The sequence below is a fragment of the Leucoraja erinacea genome, chromosome 13 (assembly GCF_028641065.1).
Source record: "Leucoraja erinacea ecotype New England chromosome 13, Leri_hhj_1, whole genome shotgun sequence".
NCBI classification, from domain to species: domain Eukaryota; kingdom Metazoa; phylum Chordata; class Chondrichthyes; order Rajiformes; family Rajidae; genus Leucoraja; species Leucoraja erinaceus.
In genome coordinates, this window is record NC_073389.1 from 46,842,797 (window position 1) to 46,862,510 (window position 19,714).

A 19,714-nucleotide genomic window follows, 5' to 3' on the forward strand; every position below is an offset into this window, starting at 1 on the left:
TCTGTTAGTCATTTCTGGAAAGCAAAGACTGCAGAGAGAGAGGAAACAAGGAATTTAAAAAGGAGAACTATGAAGCTGCTGTGAACTTGTACTCCAGGGCAATTGATTTAAGGTATGTCAATTTCAGAGGAAGGGCTGAGACCTTCACCTCAACTGCATCTTAAATTGTGCAGATTGTTAGTTGTATCAAATGCAATCATCTAAGTTAGAAGCAGGAGAAGGTAGCTTGAGCCCTCGATGTGCAGTAAAATCGTGCTGATATGTTGGTAACCTCAATTTATCATTCCCACCTTCCTCCGTAATCTTTCACTCCTTATGAAGCATCAATCAAACTGACTTCAAAATATTCAAATACCGCTTCCACTGCCCTTTCAGGAATAGAGTTCCAAAGACAGTTCTTTGAGATCATTTTGGCTCTTTGTTCTAAACGGAAACCTTTAGTTCTAGATTCTCACACACGGTTCACCCTACCAAGAACCATCAGGTTGTTGTGTGTGTCAATCAAGTACATTTCTCAGCTGAAGAACATCTTTGCATCATTACCCATGGGAGAGAAACTGAAAGATTGATAGGTAGTTAACGTTGTTCCCGTATTTGATAATGGCGGTAGGTTAAGTCGGGAAACTACAACACAGAGTCTTGCATCAGTGATAAGGAGACTGTTGAAAGCATTTTCTTTAGCTGTAGGATTTATGTTGACTTGGTATAGCAAGGAAGTCAGCATGTATTGGAGCATGGGAAATCCCACCTCACGAATCTTGAGTTTTTTTTAGGTTACCATGAAAATTGATGTATGCAAAGCACTAGGCCTGGTGAACATGGTCTTCAAGGCTTTTCACACTATCCCGTATGGGCACCTGGTCAGAAAATGGGATCCAAGTTGTTATGGCAAACTGGATCCCAAATTGTCGTGGTGGTGGGGCAGGGTTGTTTTTCTAACTGGATGTATGTACCACAGAGATGTTGTACTGCGTGAAGTTGTTGATAGCGAGGATGGTCGCATCAGGATGTAGAAGTACATAGATCGGCTGGAAAGATGGGCTCAGCAGTGGCAGGCAGAATTTAATCCAAACTAGTATGAGGTAATGCATTTTGCGCCAGTTAATACTGGCCAAGCACATACAATAAACAGCAGGAGCATTTGTGCAACGAGGGATTTTGGGTGAAAGTTTATAACTCCCTGATAATAGCGACATAGATGTTGGGCAGTAAGAAAATGTTTAGCTTCTTTGCCTTCGTAGGCAGAGGTTTTGAGTACAAAAGTTGAAACGTTATGTTGTAGCTGTACAAATCACTAGTTAGGCCACATCTGGTATATTCTGTGCAGTTCAGGCCACCACAATAGGAAAAGGATATGGTAATGTTGGCAAAAGTGCAGAAGGGATTCATTAGGATGTTACCTAGAATTGGAGGGCTTTAGTTTGAAGGAGAGATTGGATGGGCTGGGATTGTACTTACTGGAGCATAGGAGGTATGATCTTGTACAATATTGAGGGGCATAGGATAGGATAGATAATCACAGTTTATTTTCCAGTAGTAGGGAATCTAAAATTATAGGACATGGGTTTAAGACACGAGAAGAAATATGTAAAGAGAATCTGAAGGGCAAGTTTTTCCCGTAGAAAATGATGGGTATATTAAACAAGCTGCTACAGGAGGTAGTAGAGGCAGGTAAAATTACAGTGTTTAAAAATCCTTTAGGCAGGTGCATAGATACGAAACGAATAGAGGCTAAATGCAAAAAAAAGAGTCTATGGCAGGTAGGCTTCATGGTCAGTGTGGATGAGTAGGGCTGAAGGGCCTGTTTCAATGCTGTATCACTCTAAACCATGAATTAAGGTGTGCTTTCATTTTCAATATGTTTCAGTCCTGACAATGAAATACTGTATGGAAACAGAGCGTTCTGCTTTTTTACGTATTGAAAATTACAAGTAAGTATGAGAAAGATTATGACATAGTTATATTTTCATTTGTCTGCAGATAACGAGAAGGTAATGCTAATTTATTTTTTATATTGGGTACAAGGTACGGATGTCGTATTTGAGAACCACACTGATTTTGACTGGATTAAAGGAGGTGCCGGACCACCAGTTACTGGAAAATCGGTGGTGGACCTGTATTTAATATTGTTGAATTACAAAACATGCTACTGTAGTATAATAATTTATTGTACTACTTCAAATACTTGTGCAACTCTTTACTTTGCCAACATTTTTCCTTCCACTTCATCTGGTGTTGATTTCTTGCCAATGATGGATCTTGTGGAAAGTAGTGCCCACCAGTATCAAGTGTCCTCCGATAATCTGAATTATTTTTGTTTCATATAAAATTGTTTATCGTTAAAATTATCGCACTTTTATCGTAACTATATTTTCAATTGATAGGTTATTTAAAATATTTCTATTTTCCTCCTTAGAAAAGCTCTTGGTGATGGAAAAAGAGCCATAATCTTGTGCCCAGCTTGGACGAAGGTGGGTTTTTTCTGTTTGCACATTATTTCCCCCCCTCCCCAAAAAAAACCCATCTCTGAGGTTTTTATCATCTTATCCCACTTCATATCAAACTTCTCAAATTTCATGTGATGGTTCATTGAGAACAAATGTATATGAAAATGTATGCTTCAATGTTATTACAGAGACCTATATGCAAAACAGTGAACTAATTCAGATGTTTATTATATTTGCATAATATTCCAATTTTATTGATACAGTTCATGATTAGTATGGATAGATTATGTATTTGAGAGACAATTAGAGCCTTTTATTTATACTTGTTTTGGTTGTAACCTCTAATGATTTTTCACTTGCAGGATAATTGTGCTAAATCTCACGGTTCTGTCATGTTTCAAATTATCCTTAACGATAGTGATGTTTACAATTCTCAGAATTGATGACTTTCATCTAACTTTGAATAACACCATTTTATTCAAGACCACTTTGCTTTATTTCAGTACATACAAATAAAATCATAGTTTAACTATCTAAAGCTTGCCACATGACCTTGACGTGCCTGCATAGATGGTACCTCATTTAATGCCCAAGATGCTTCCCCAGAAATAAATACTAATGTGTAATTAGCACCTAAAAAGGTAATTACGGCATTATCCATATTGAAAGCTGCTGCAAACCATTAATCTAGTATTGTTTTGAGCTGCTGTACCAGGAACACTCAGTAGCAAATTCTCCGACTTGCTGCTGTGCTAGTAACCTGAAAGCCGGAGACCTGGCATAATTTTAACAAAATGACTGCCACAGTTCAGTGTGGAGGGTTGGTATTGTGTGCAAGGAGCAAGGTGGTTCAACGATGAGTTGTGAGCCATTGCTGGGAAGTGGAGTTATATTCGCTTTGATGTCTATACGTGCTAACCTGTATTTCAATAAGAAATCTCATTTTCTTAAATGACATAAAAAGTATTGCTCTCTCAAACCTACGTTTCTTAGGCTGGCAGTCTCTTGGACTTGTGCATCATAGGAATTAGCACAGCACAAGAACAGGCTCTTCAGCTCTTAATGTTTGTGCTGAACATAATGCCCAGTTAAACTAATCTCATCTACCTGCACATGATCCATACCCCTCCATTCCCTTCATATCCATGTGCCGATCCAAAAGGCTCTTAAAATCCCACTATTGTACCTGTCTCCGACACCCACCTTGGCTGAACATTCATGGCATCCACCATCTTCCATAAGAAAAAAAACTTGCCCCGCACATCTCAATTAAATGTGCCCCTCTTGCCTTTATAGCTACATCTAGTATTTTATATTTCTATCCTGGGAAAAAGGTTCTGACTGTCTATCCTATCTATGCCTTTCATAATTTTTATATACTTCTACCAGGTCTCCTCTCAACCTCTGATGTTCCAGAGAAAACAAGCCAAGTCTGTCCAACCCCTCCTGTAAGAGAACAAAATATATTTGTTACATAAATTAAAAATATCTCACTTTAGTCATAGTTTGTTAGCAATCTTGAGTTGAGTTTAGATTGTCATGTGTACCGAGGTATAGTGAAAGGCTTTTGTTGTGTGCAATCCAATCAGTGGAAAGACAATACATGATTGCAATCAAGCCATCCACACTGTACAGATACATGATAAAGGCAAAAAACGTTTGTCACATTAAATAAATGGCAAGTTTACATGCTTACATAATCTGATCGGTAACTGAATATTGTTTACCTTTGTCTTTTATTGCAAAAAGATTCTAGGTTCCAATTTCGTTTTTTGAATCCTTATTTTAATTTGGCAGGGTCATTATCGCTTTTGTGATGCCTTGTTTTCGATGGGAGAACATAAGCATGCTATTGAAGCTAATGCCAAGGCTCAAGAATTATGCAGGAGCGATCCAAATGGAATTCGGGATTTAATTCAGCAGAAATCAAAATTCGTTAGACTGCAGGATGAAAGTAACCATTCTTTTATTTGTTTAAAAAAAATGTCAATTAGCAATTCTTTCTGAAAAGACTGCTGCTGACGTGATTTTTTAAAATATGTTCACCATTGATATTTGATATTTAAATTGTTTTATAAATATACATATCATTTGTATGGGTTTTTAGCGCAATTCTTCTTTTTAATGTGATTTCCTTCAGATGCTGAGAAACTAAAGACTGATACAATAAAGAAAGAATTAAGCACCAAAAAGTAAGTGTGAAATTGTAATGTGATGTAGATTGTAGACCATCTTTTCTTCAGCTGAAATAAAATTTGGCGAGATGTCAATTTAATTTTTTAGTTTAGAGATACAGCGCGGAAACAGGCCCTTCGGCCCACTGAGTCCGTACCGACCGACGATACCCGCACTTTAACACTATCCTACCTACATACACTAGGGACAATTGATACTTGTAGCAAACCAATTAACCAACACATTTTTTGATTCTAATTATTTTAAAATCCACCCTAGCCTGAGACTGCTTGCATTGTTGAACCTTAAGAGTGGATTTTCTTGTTTCATCAACGCTCAAAGTGTATGGAGTTTGTGTTTTGTACTACAAATACTGGAGATGCTATTAATGAATCTCGGGAACCCTTCAATTTATTTTCCCTCAAGTACTCATCTAATTCTCTTTTGAAACTTCTAATTGACTCTGCACCAATTCCCCATACAATGAAGGGTTCAAGGAGGAACTTCGGATGCTGGAAGATCAAAGGTACACAAAAATGCTGGAGAAACTCAGTGGGTGCAGCAGCATCTATGGAGCGAAGGAAATAGGCGACGTTTCGGGCCGAGCCCCTGAAGAAAGGTTTCGGCCCGAAACGTCGCCTATTTCCTTCGCTCCATAGATGCTGCTGCACCCGCTGAGTTTCTCCAGCATTTTTGTGTACCCCCCATACAATTAATCCCAGTCGGTAACCATCCTTGAGTGGACAACATTTTCCTCGCATCCTTCGTTTGTCACTTCAAATTTGAGTGCCCTGGTCTGTGAAGCATTTGCTATTTAGGCACCACCTCATCAAATAAAAGTCTGGATTTTATTTGTATAGTTTTATAAACCTTTGTTTTCCAGAGAGCAAACCCAATTAGCCACTCAACCTGTAAATGAATGTCATAAGAATGAGTCCACTCGGCCACTGAGTGAAGGTCATAAGACTGAGTCCAAGAGGAACCAGGAAAGAAATGTTTTAAAGCGTCATCAGTCACCACGGCCAAAGATGGTAAGATATTTAAATATAACATTGTTAAGTACTAATAGCATCAATGTGTTGATTCAGAATCTGGTTGCAGTACCTAAAATGAGCTATATTAAAAATGTGCTGGAAACGTTGGACTTGTCAGCCAACATCCTACAAAGATGGCTCACCTGCTTTTTCTTTGTTTTACGTAGAACAGTACAGCACAAGAATGGACCTTTCAGCCCATATTGTCTGTGTAGAGCATGATGTCAAGACCATCTCTTGTATCCCTGCAAATAATTTGTATCTCACCATTCCCTGCATATTCATGCCGCTATCCAAAGATCTCTCAAATGCCATTATCATATCTGCCTCAACCACCAACCACAGCAGCGCGTTCCAGGCACTCGATATCCTCTGTAAAAAATAAAAAATAAATTGTCCTGCACATCTCCTTAAATCTTTGTCCCTCTCACATGAAACCTATGTTCTATTGTATTTCATTTTAGATTTCAAGCATCACCAGCTTTTTTTATTTTTTACTAAAATGAATTCTGTCGTATGGGATTATGGTACTATTAATACATGAAATATAGGCTGCCATTTTAAATAGGTCGGCTTCGTGCCTCTGATGGTGGTTAAATCATAGTATGTTTTTCAGCGCATAATACACAGCGTAATTCTTTATTACGGAAAGTAACTTTACTTCTATTGTTTTTGTGCCTAGTACATTTGAACAGAGGATTGCCTGGTACATGTTGACTGCGGCAAAGAACCCATAATTTTGAATGATGATAAAGGTGCCTACAATTATATGAAATTGTTTTTTTCAGACGTCAACGCCTTTAAACAGCTCAGATAATTTAATGGACAAATTGACATCTCTGATTCAAGATGGACATGTAGCCTTATCGGAACAGCGAGCCCGCAATGCTGAACGTGCCTTCTTTCAGGTCCTGAAGTTCGTGAATCCAGAAAAGCTTGAGGTTGGTTGACTGTGATTATGTTTTCTTTTTAATTAAATTTCATAAGGATTGGAGTTTTATTTGCTTTTCATTTTGTAAATATGTAGAAGGCATTACCTTGGTTGGAGGTAGTGGGGAAGAAAGGTGTGTCCCTTTGTACAAAGCATGATATATAGTTTTTGACATTGTTTGTTGTGGAAGCTTGATATTTTGATTTCCATTGCAATCTGATTCTTTTACCAGCTGTAGAGCCTTTTTTAGAAGTCTTCAGTATTGATCAAATCTTTGCTGTATGTGGTTAAATTATATAAGGGAAAAACAGTGGCCTTTGGCATTATTCTGTCCGAGCTGAATCCCTACCTAAACAACCTTCAACTATTTCTAAAAACTTTATTTTGGGGATAGCTTTGAAACAAAAATAAAGGTCACCAGACATTTATAGTTTTAATTAATAATTAAAGGCGCAAACTGGAAATGTTAATTCATCAAATGTACTTACAATCTGCATCTTCATTTCATCGACCCATTCATTGTTTTGTCTTTTATTAGGAAGTATCTTTGTCCACCATGGACTATGTGATAATAATCTATGGTCATGCCTCTGCCCTCCTTGGCATTGGACAGCCTGAGGTGAGAACTATCATTTAAGATGTTTAGTTTTGTGAGTTCTTAATTATTGATATAAATGAGCAATTTTAAAATGCGAGGCATTGTGATAAAGTTGCCATGACTTTCTGACGCATAAACTTTAATCAATGGACTGCCTAGATTAGAGTTTGTTTCTACCCACCTGCCCCCCCCCCCCCCCCCCCCCCCCCCCCCCCCCCCCCCCCCTCCACTAATTTCTGGTAATGATTGCATGGTTGTGCCATTGCTCAATTCATTTTTTCAGCTTTTCATATTTTAATCAAAATATTGATTGTTACTGTACTGCTTAGTCCTGAGAGTAGGGTTAACTGAAACAGACATGAAGGGTTATGACCTATTTCTGTGAAACTTGCCAATATATAATTGGCATTCTAAATATCTCTACTGCTGACTTTATTTTGGAGCCACTGATTTTTGTTTGTTTGACCAGGAGTTGACTGAGGCTGAAAATCAATTTAATAAAATCTTGGAGCGGTTTCCAGAACAAAGGCTTGATTGTTTGGCATTCTATGGACTTGGCAAAGCATACTTTCAGCAGAACAGGTATCTAGATTTTTTTTTAATCCAGAATTATATAATAGAAACATGGAGCCTCCCAAAAGTTGACGTTTCCAAAACTTCCCTGCCTGTGTTCCAATATATGTCAAGTATCACTCACCCTTTATCTCTCATTTCAGTGTTCACACAGTTAACAGAGTAGAGAAGCAGGCCATTCATGTTATTAAACTCTTGGTAGAGCATCCCTTCAGTCCCATTCCATGCTCTTTCCCATATACCTGCAAAATATTCCCTTGTTTAGCTAATTTTAGTTTAGTATAGATATACAGCACAGAAACAGGCCCTTCGGCCCACCGAGTAGGTGCCGACCAGCGATCCCCGCTCATTAACACTATCCTCTACACACTAGGGACAATTTTTACATTTACCAAGCCAATTAACCTACAAACCTGTACTTCTTTGGAGTGTGTGAGGAAATCGAAGATCTTGGAGAAAACCCAGGGAGAACATACCAACTCCGTACAGACAGCACCCATAGTCAGGATCGACACCGGGTCTCCAGCACTAAGGCAGCAACTCTACCGCTGCGCCACCGTGGCACCCTAATACTACATTTAAAGGCTTTAATTCTGAGCCACTCTCCACGGAGGCAGTACATTTCTAAATCTTAACCGCCCTCTGAATAACAATACTTATTCCATGCATCCTCCTTGTATCTTCTGCCGTAATCTTTATGCACCTCCACCCATAGACTTTGAACCATCTACGAATGGGAATATTTTCCCTCAAGCTTTCCTATCTCAACTCGTTATTTTATACACCTCCATCAAATTACTTCTCGGCAGCCTTTGCTCCAAGGAGAAAATCCGCAACAATTTCAGTTCAACCTCCAATTACAGCTGCTTATGTGTCCCTGATTTTAATTATTCTTTGGTTCTCAAGCTCTGAAATTCCAGCCCCTCTGCCTCTCTACTTCTGCTTTAAGACACCTCAACATTTTAACCAAGCCGCTGATATTTGTCTTAATGTTTTCTCGTATCTGAATCTTTATTTTTGATTTAAAAAATACTGTGAAATGCAATTAGACGGTTTGTGATGTAAATACGTTACAGGTAGGTAGTTGCAAACAAATTGAGTAAAACTACGGCCAGATTTGGGGATATGAAGGTGTTGGGTTATTAACTTCGGCTTTGATGAAAACTAACCCGGATATTTTCATTATGATAAGGGACATAGTGTGGAGAGGTACCCCGAACACTAAAATTAAGTGTCCACGATCAAAAAAGCAATCAACTGAATTAATAAAACATTGGCCTTTATACCAAGGACTTGAATTACCCTTGAGGTTATCCTTCAGTTTCAAAAGGCTTTGGGTTTACTTCATCTAGAGTAATGTGGTACATTTTTTTTTGGAATGGGACCTTCAAGCCTGAGAGGAGCAAGAGTGCAAATTTACCAGAATGTTGCTGGAGCTTAAAGGGTTAAATTTCAATCCAATATTCAGAATAAGGCTCAATGCAGTATTCAGAAAACAGCTCCAACATACAGGAACACACATTATTGATTTTATCTCTGATAATTCCTCTCCCTTTTCCATTGTTTCCCCCCCAGATTTATCGATGCTTTAGATCCATTCACTAAATCCTTACTTATGATAAACCGTAAGATTGTACCTGGCATACTAACATGGCCCACAACAGCTGTTGTTATCGAAGAAACACAAAATGAAAAGTTAAAGGTAACACATTTTAAAGATCTTATTTATGTCTTCATTTGTAACCAGTAATTCCTTCAAAGAATATAGGAACAAGAAAAGGTTATGTGGCTGTTAAACCTTGTGTCATTTTGTCAGTTGTATTCATATTTTTAATTTTCTAAATTAATAATTGTCTTATATATTACTGTTGCAACTCCTTTCAAGCTTTTTTTTTTTTTTTTTACTTTAAGACATCTCAACATTTTAATCAAGACGCTGATATTTGTCAATGTTTCCTCGTGCCTGAATCTCACCTTTTATTTTTGATTTAAAAATTACAGTGTAATGCATTGAGATGGTTTGTGATGTTTTCTTTATTTTTATACTTTTTTTAAACTTTTGTATTCTCTGCCTCTGAATCCCAGGATTCTACATATTTTGCTAGGCATATACTTGACATATCCTTTCACTTTCAAGGGTAAATGCACATCTCCACTAAGTCTGATGAGTCACCTATACCTTTTCTTCAGCATTGCTGCCTGACCCGCTGAGTTATTCCAGTGTTTTGTGTCTAACCACTAAGTTGCCTCTGACCCTCCACACTTCAGCATTCTGCCATGTAGTATTTGTTATTCTGTCTTTTAATTGTACAATTTTATCTCAGGCATTATTGGAAGAATACATAGAGAGGTGTCAATTCCCTCCACAACCTGATGCAATCTGCCGCTATCAACATTGCCAAGGCCATTCTAAGGCCCAGATTTATTTCTCAGACCCAGATTTTAAGGTAATTGGTTTTATGTATAAGTGGCAGGTGTACAATGTTTTTAAAAGCAATTCAAAGTTGGACTTTTCTGCATGAATTTTATTGACAGTTATCAAACAGCCATTTTTGATCTTGTACTCGGCCAGAGCAGTAGACATCCTATAAAAACGGCCTTGATAGTTGTAAAAAATAATGTTACAGCTCATAAAATTATTACCATCTTGTCTTGCACGCCAGGGTTTTATTCAAGTAGTATGCATCCTACAGTGCCGTTTAGAGTACCATATCAATTGCTGGAAAAAATTGAAGGCCACATCATTTGAAGATAAAAATGACAAGGTTAGTTTACTTTATAAATGAAAGTAGCCATAGTTACGTTTAAGTGGATACTATATAATTGTACAAAATGGGCAAATGGCTAGTTGAGTTTTTCTGTAATTGGAACAAAAATATATTCCATGGATTAAATTCACTATAATAACACTTTTGTATAATTTTACCACACAATCTTTTTACTTCTAAGTACTGCTGGAAATCCTAGAGACTTTCCTGTAGTTCCTATCTACGTACTTTTAACATTGTTATAAATGATTATTGGAATTTTTGACATGAGCAAGTTAATCACTTTGACAAAGTTCAGGCCAGTTTATTTTATTTTTCAGATTTGGTTTAGTTTAATGTAGGTTGATTTTACAGATGTACAGAATATACCGAAGTTCGGATGTGGGTGCATTAGTTGTAAAATAAATTGAGCTGCGATCCCACACTCACTAGGGCCAATTTTAAAATGTATCCAAGCCAATTAACCTACAAATCTGTACATCTTTGGAGTGTGGGAGGAAACCGGAGATCCCGAAGAACACCCAGGCAGGTCACGGGGAGGACGTACAAATTCTGTACAGAAAGCACCCTTTGCCAGTTTTGAATCTGAGTCTCTGGCGCTGTAAGGCAGCAACTGCAGCTGCGCCACTGTACCACCCATATAGTTTAATGTTATTTTAATTTCAGCTGTTTGTAACTGTGCATGGGTATCAGATTGGCTCAAGTTTGACCAGTTCATTATTTACATAATTGTAGCTGTCAAGAGTTACGCAGAGCAATGTTATGTATTTAGTGTTGGATTTTTTTAAAGCATTTTGTTTTCTTTGAAGGAATTTCTCAATGGCCCATGTTTCACTCCAGATTGTGAAGGGAAATTTTCTGAACTTGTAATATATGATTCAAAAGGTCTTGTGAAATGTGAGGTAAGAGTTGTATCAAATTGCTTCATTTAAAAAAGTAGAGTGACTCCCATACAAAAAGATTTTAGTAGAAATAATAGATGTGGAGAAATTATGTCATTTTATTTAATCACAATTAAGTTTACAGAAAAGAGTAAGGCAATAACCTACCAAGAATAATGGGATACCTGAAGTTTAGCTACCTCTCAAAATATCATTAATATTTTCAATATTGTTCAGCCATTGTATTCTGTTTTTGATCTTGCAATCTATTCTGGAGCATCATTTGTTTTGTTTTTTTGTGACTTGAATAGTATTCCCTGCTGAGAAATCTTAAACCTCAACTGCTTTGTTGATTCATATTTCTCAAGTCAACTTTATTTGTCATATACACATACAAGATGTGCAGTGAAATGAAAGTGGCAATGCCTGCAGATTGTGCAAAATCAATAGAACAGAATCAGTATTTACATTACAAAGAAAAAAATAAAAGACAACACAACAGTAAATTGGTCCCTTGTGAGATAAGAGTTTACAGTCCTGTGGGAAGAAACTCCGTCTCATCCTCTCTGTTTTCACAGCGTGACAGTGGAGGTGCTTGCCTGATCGTAGCAGCTGGAACAGTCCGTTGCTGGGGTGGTAGGGGTCCCTAATTATGTTGCTGGCTCTGATGTATAGGTCTTGCAGGGGGGGGCGGGGGATGAGTGTAGTTCCCATAGTGTGTTTGGCCGAACGAACTACTCTCTGCAGAGACTTCCTGTCCTGGGCAGAGCTGTTCCCAAACCAGATTGATATGTTGCCGGACAAGATGCTTTCTACAGCCCCAGAGTAGAAGCACTGAAGGATCCTCAGAGAGACTCTGAATTTCCTCAGCTGCCTGAAGTGGTAAAGGCGCTGCCTTACCTTACTCACCAGTGCAGCAGTGTGTGTTGTCCATGACAAATCCTCTTTGATGTGGACTCCAGGTATTTTAAGCTGCTCACCCTATCCACAGTAGTCCCGTTTATCTCCAGTGGCATGTACATCCTCGGATGTTAAGCCCTTCTAAAAGTCCACAATTAGTTTTTGTGGCATTCAAGAGGCTGTTATCCTGACACCAGAGTGCCAGATCAGCCACAAATGATCATTGATTCCGTGGGATTTATGACTGAATATCAAAGTAATGCTATAGTTTATGATCTGTGCAGCTATTCTTTGTACCACTTTTGGTAAAATAAGTTCCTTTTCTCCTATTGTAGTTAACAATTACGTTATTGAACTCTTAAGATCTTACTCGTTGTTAGGCTATTGGATTAATTACATCAGCAAATGAGTAGCATTGAGTGAAGAGTTGGTGGCAAAATATCTCCTCCCAGAAGGAGAAACAAAACCAATGAGAATCAAATAAGCAACCAAACCTTGGATGCTGGTTATATTTTTCTTAACTCGCTTCCCCCTTTCCACAACTCTCTCATCCAGGGCTTGGGTTATACAGGTCCAGTGATTGTGCTGGTGGCCATTGGGTAATGTTGTAATGGCTGCCCAATAATCCCATTGTGGCAAATTTGGGGAAATTAGCAGTTTTGAGGAACATAGAACAAGTGTTGTTTCTTGAGCACCAACTTTGGTATGTATGAAACTGGCATTATCCCAATGGCCTCAGAAATGGACATGGCGTGGAAGTGAGGGGGTTCTTTAGCCCAAATTTCATCTTGCATCCACTGATAAAATGATGGATTGTGCGAATTGTTTGGTTTGTGCAGTCTTCGGTCTCATTGAGGGATACATGACTTTATGAGAGTGTACAAGTAGATACTGAAAATCTGAAATTAAAATTGTGGTGGACTTACTTGGGTCAGGCAGAATTTGTAGACTGAGAGACTTTTAATGTTTCAGGTTTATAATCAACTAGACCAAGTGGGACCCGTTGGATCCTTGTTCCCCTCAACGCGCGGTTGTGAGGGCTGGGGCGGCATGCGGCCTCACACTCACACTAACCACACACACACTCCCACACACCCACACACACACACACACACACACACACACACACACACACACACACACACACACACACACACACACACACACACCGCCACCCACACACACACTAACCGCCACAATTGATATTATATTAATATTATTCATTCACTCCTTTTACCCCATGCCCCGCCGTATCCACTCGCGCATAGTCCCCAACTAGAGGAGCTAGGGGGATAGACAGAGAGGGACACGCGGGGGCACAGAGAGGGACATGCGTGGACACAGAGGGGGGGAAGGTGGGCAGAGAGTGCAAGTTATAGATTAAAAACATAAGATTTTGGAAAGATAAAGGGAAAGGAATGGGAAGGAGTGCAGTATTTTCTTAATGTACTCAACCACCGATCCACAGGCTTGGATTTAATGAGCAGGAAATATGAGATCAGACCTAAGATTGCGAGCTCGGGCAACTAAATCAATTTAGTGAAATAGATCTGAAGTGAAGAGATCCAAAACATCTGGTTCACCAATGTCCTATAGGAAAGGAAATCTGCCATCCTAACTCAATCTGACTAATATCTCATTCTAGACTCAATTGGAATATTGGTTGGAAAAGGGGAATTGTTGCCTAGTTGTTTCCTCTGAGAACTCTGCCAGTTGGTTGGCCATTTTCCAATTTGGGGGCATTGTCTAGAATCTTCCAGAATTAGTCCAGAGGAACCATATAAATAAACCAAAATAATGATTGGTTCTTCGTCAGTTTATTCATCACCTAACACTACAGTCAAACAGAGATCCCAGGTATTATGTAGGAAGGAACTACAACTGCTGGTTTAATCCAAAGATAGACACAAAAAGCTGGAGTAGCTCAGCAGGACAGGCAGCATTTCTGGAGAGATGGAATGGGTGACGTTTAGGGTCTGAAGAAGGGTCTCGACCCGAATCGTCACCCATTCCTTCTCTCCAGAGGTGCTGCCTGTCCCGCTGGGTTACTCCAGCTTTTTGTGTCTTTCCCAGGTATTATAGTGGCTGAAGGTGAAAGACCTCAAAGGCAAACTGAAAATAGATTAACAGGGGACATTAGCTGTAATTTTTAGCAATTCTTGTTTTTGCAAGTTCCTATTACGGTGACTCTTCACATTGCCGTCTAGGTACAGCTGAGGTCTGCCAGTTCCTTGGTGCCACCTTTGACAATACTAAGGTAGACCATGTAACTGCTGGAGGTTTCTCCATCATTTGGATAGGTGATCCATGAAAAAATAGCTGACCTTATGAAAGTGCATACATACTGGACCCAAAGTGGACCAATATTGGAAATCTAAATTAGAACAATACTGGATATATTCAGTTCAGGCAGAAACTGCAGAATGAGAATCAGTTGACGTCTCTCTCTCTCTCATTTCTCTCAATTATTGTGATACTTTAATTCTCCTGTCCAAGTATCTATTTGTCTTAAACTTGAATACTGAGCGTGTGACTGAACATCCAAGGCCCCTTGGACCAGAGAATTCCAAAGATTAACAATCTTCTCATTGAAGACATTTCACATTTGATCTTAAATTGCCAGCTGCTTATCTAGAGATTATACCTTCTGTTTCTAGATTACCCAGCTCTTGGCATTTAATTTGTCGATTTCTTGGAATCTTTTATGTCCCCATTAGGTTTCAATTACCATTTTGAAATGGTATATTAAAAACCTTTGTTATTTTAATATGTAATAATTAAAGGATCAAAACATTGCTTTAACATTTTTTGAAGTTTGATTGCATTTTGAAATGATGGACACCCACAATTTAATTTAAAATAATGAACATCTTTGTCCTTGCTAAATGTTAAATGTGTTGCTTTTTCAGTTTGTGACTAAAATAATGAAAAACAAAGGATCTTTGAAAACAGTTGTTAAACAGAAATGCTCAAGGTAATGTTCTTTTTTTCATATCAGTTTGCAGAATAGATTTCCCTACAGTGCTGTTTTAAATATATTTGTAAATAGAAATTTGCAGCCTATTTACAAATCCCCATTACCTTCCCTTATTTATTTTCACCTGAGGGTTGAAAAATGCCCAATGGTTAAGCGTAAATGTCCAACGCCCACTGCCATTAAAGTATTTGATGATAAAGAATTGACTTTTTGTCACCTGACATTTGAAATAAAGTGCAGATATTTTTAAACCTGAGCTTGGTGCATTTCTCAAGTTCACAGAGTTTATCTGATATCATGTTGAAAGGTTACACATTCGGTAATGAAAATCCCCAAAAAGCTGCAAATGTTGGAAATCTGAAATAAAACCAGGAAATGCTGGGAAGGTTCTGCAGTTTAGGCAGCAGCTGGGAAAAAGGAAAGCGGTAAATTTTCCTATTTTACAGATTGTGCAGGTTAAATGTGATTGCATGACTTTGATTCCCATCTATTTATAAACTGGTGATGTTGCCCTTTTTTTTTAAACTTTAGCTTGTATAAATACCCGCATAAGTCAGAAATAGTTAAATGACACAATTTTCACAGTATTAACACTTTCAAAGTTAAATATCTTCCACTCACCCACTTATTTCCCCTTAATAGAAATGGGTTTGAACATATTAAGTATTTTGTCTGCAGGGCTTTCCCTTAATCAGGTTACCATTTGCTCTCATTCAATATTGATTTTCTTGATTCGTTTCCTCATTTGAACTCCAGTCATCAAATAGCCGGGTTTCGGCCCGAAACGTCGCCTATTTTCTTCGCTCCATAGATGCTGCTGCACCCGCTGAGTTTCTCCAGCAATTTTGTGTACCTTCGATCGTCCAGCATCTGCAGTTCCTTCTTGAACATCAAATAGCCATTGCTTGCTGTTTTCTGACTTCAGTCCTTGTGCCTGCCACTGTTACTCAATCTGATTTGTTTTATATTTCTAGTGCTGTGAAGTTAAAGATTAAAGAAGATCGTAAACAAACAAGAAAATTAAGAAAAGCATCACTATACAATGCCGAAAAGCAAAGTAAAGAAAATGTTGAAAAGAATATTAAAACTGAAGAAACCAATTCTAAAACTGGTAAGAAGTCAATACCTGATTCAAAATTGCTTCACCTAATGATCTAGGACTTGTTACATGTCTTAATAAATGGTCTTGCAAAGGTGGAATTGTTGGAGAAACGTTAATATGTTGAATTCAGGTTAATTATGGTCGGTTACAATGTTACTTTGATGGAGAAGTTAAGTGAAAAGTATATTGTTGTTCAGAAATTCATTGAATTTTGCGTAATGTAGTCCAGTATAGTGTATTTAATTCCAACAGGATGTAAAATATATCAAATGCATGTTGCTTCATTTTGTTCCTTGGTCTCGTTTTATAAACAGGTCATTCCTGGAATCCTTTTGGTGATCAAATGTTGCAGTTGATAATTAAAAACAAAGAAAAGTTAATATCTGGAAGTTGGAATGTTTCAACTCTACTTCAAGAACTGCTATCTTTGCATGTTCTAAGCAAAGAGGACTGCGATATGCTATCTACTGATGCCTCCAAGCCATGTCAAGTTATGGATCAACTGCTTGACCTCATTGTGCAGAAGAATAACAGAGTAAAGACAAGGGTGTTCCTTTTCACGCTTACAAAATGCCAAGAAGTTGACAACAAACTGTTAGATTGGATTAACTGGCTAAATGATTCGGGTAATGCCATTAAACATACAAAAATGTATATGTATGTACACAGCCTGTTACAGTTACCTCCATAATATTTGAGACAAAGACACATCATTTATTTCTTTGCCTCTGTACTCCACAATTTGAGATTTGTAATTAAAAACAATCACATGTGGTTAAAATGCACATTTTTATACATTTTGGTTTCACATTGTAGAAATTACAGCAGTGTTTATACATAGTCTCCCCCCTCTCCTCTCCATTTCAGGGCACCATGATGTTTAGGACACACCAATGTCATGTAAATGAAAGTAGTCATGTTTAGTATTTTGTTGCGTATCCTTTGCATGCAAGAACTACTTGAAGTCTGCGATTCATGGACATCACCGGTTGCTGGGTGTCTTCTCTGGTGATGCTCTGCCAAGCCTGTATTGCAGCCAAATTTAGCTTATGATTCAAGAGAGTTTATTGTCATGTGTCCCAGATAGGACAATGATGTTTTAGCTTTGAAAAACTCCTTTGTTGCTCCAGCAGTATGTTTGGGATCATTGTCTTGTAGAATGAACCGCCGGCCAATGTGTTTTGAGCCATTTGTTTGAACTTGAGCAGATAGGATGTGTCTATACACTTCAGAATTCATTATGCTGTCACCATCAGCAGTTGTATCATCAATGAAGTTAAGTGAGCCAGTACCTTGAGCAGCCATACATGCCCATGCCATAACGCATGTGTGGCTGCTGAAGGAGAGAGTTCCTTCTCTCCTCCATACTTTGCACTTGCCATCACTCTTCGTCAATCTTCGTCTCATCTGTCCACAAGACCTTTTTCCAGAACTGTGGTTGCTCTTTTAAGTACTTCTTGGCAAACTAACCTGGCCATCCTATTTTTGCGGTTAACTAGTGGTTTGCATCTTGCAGTGTAGCCTCTGTATTTCTGTTCATGAAATCTTCTGCGGACAGTGGTCATTGACAAATCCACACTTGACTCCTGAAAAGTTTTTCTGATCTGTCGGACACGTGTTAGAGGATTTTGCTTTATTATAGAGTGAATTCTTCTGTCATTAGCTGTGGAGGTCTTCCTTGGCATGCAAGACCCTTTGTGATTTGTAAGCTCACCAGTGCTTTCTTTTTTCTTCCAAACAGTTAATTTTGTTAACCCTAAGGTTCGGCTGATGTCTCCAACAGTTTTATTCTTGTTTCTCAGTCTCATAATGGCTCCTTTGACTTTCAGTGGCACAACTTTGGTCCTCATGTTGATAAACAGCAATAAAAGTTCCCAAAGGTGACGGAAGGACTGTAGTGGAAGACTAGGTGCTGAGGGCTCTCCTGTACATGCATTACGAAGGCAATTAAACACACCTGAGCAAGTACAAACACCTGTGAAGCCATGAGTCCCAAACATTGTGGTCCCCTGAAATGGTGGGACTATGTATAAACACAGTTGTAATTTCTACATGGTGAAACCAAAATGTATAAAAATACCTTTTAATAAAATCTGACAATGTGCACTTTAACCACATGTGATTACAAATCTCATTGTGGAGTACAGAGGCAAATAAATAAATTTGGGTATTTGTCCCAAGTATTATGGTGGACACTGTATATTGTATATGCTGAAATTGAAATCTCTCCAGGAAGTTAATTTGAGCAATGATGAAATGGAGAAATTTAAAAAAAAAACTGCATGTTAAAATGTGGAATCCAGAGCACATTGGTAAACTGGATCTAAAGCTAATTAGGCAACAGAAGACGGGGTAACGGTTGAGAGTTGTTTTTTGTTTATTAGATACCTCTAACTAGTGATGTTTCATTGGATCGGTGCTGGGAGCAATGCTGGTTGCAATATGTGAATTATTTGAATGTGGATGTAGGAGCGATGATCAATGCATTTGCAGATAGCACGAAGACTGGTGCATCTGTTGACTGCAGAATAATCTTGGGCTACAAGATGATGGCAATGTGGGTCAAATGGGCTGCGAAGTGGTATATGGAGTGTAATCTTGCTAGATGTAATGCAATTTGGAGTCCTCAGTAGACTTGGACATCAACCATGAACAATAGGATCCTTGGAGGTATTGTGGGACCTTGGTGTACAAGTACAAATATCCTCGAAGATGACAGTGGAGGGTAACTAATGTACTTAAGAGAGGATGTGGGATACCAGCCTTGATTACCTGGGACATTGAAGGCAAGAGCAAAGATATTATACACATTTTATAAAACTTTGGACAAGCCTCAGCTTGAGTTTTGGTCAGCACGCCTGTACCTGTACTTGGTTGGGTTTAGAAGGATGAGGGGAGAACCTCATTGAAACTTACCGAATAGTGAAAAGCTTGGTTAAAGTGGATGTGGAAAGGTTTCCACTCGAAGGACCAGAGGTCATGATCTCAGAATTAAAGGATGCTTCTTCAGGAAGGAGATGAAGAAGAATTAATTTTGTCAGCGGTTGGTGAATCTGTGGAATTATTTGCCACAGAAGGCTGTGGGGGCCTAGCCAATGGATATTTTTTAAGGCAGTGATAGATGGATTCTTGATTAGTATAGGTGCCAGGGGTTATGGGGAGAAGGCTTGAAAATGGGGTTAGGAGGGAGAGACAGATCAGCCATGATTGAATGGTGGAGTAGACTTGATGGACCGAATTGCCTAATTCTGCTCCTATCACTTATGGCTGTAGGAAGGATGTGACATCATTGGAGAGAGCACCAAGGAGATTCACCAGGATGTTTTTT

At 38.5% G+C, this 19,714-nt stretch overlaps 1 protein-coding gene across 1 annotated transcript in view; it reads left to right on the forward strand.

The window, feature by feature from the left end:
- The window catches only part of ttc3 (tetratricopeptide repeat domain 3), a 76,694-nt gene that overhangs the window by 23,334 nt on the left and 33,646 nt on the right, over positions 1-19,714 (forward strand). Inside the window, 17 exon segments of the mRNA XM_055645131.1 lie at positions 9-112; positions 1,868-1,913; positions 1,915-1,931; positions 2,417-2,471; positions 4,245-4,401; positions 4,588-4,639; positions 5,506-5,653; positions 6,445-6,597; positions 7,126-7,206; positions 7,655-7,767; positions 9,334-9,460; positions 10,083-10,205; positions 10,422-10,523; positions 11,336-11,428; positions 15,217-15,281; positions 16,259-16,395; positions 16,701-17,012. Of these exon segments, the coding sequence (XP_055501106.1) occupies positions 9-112; positions 1,868-1,913; positions 1,915-1,931; positions 2,417-2,471; positions 4,245-4,401; positions 4,588-4,639; positions 5,506-5,653; positions 6,445-6,597; positions 7,126-7,206; positions 7,655-7,767; positions 9,334-9,460; positions 10,083-10,205; positions 10,422-10,523; positions 11,336-11,428; positions 15,217-15,281; positions 16,259-16,395; positions 16,701-17,012 (1,885 nt within the window).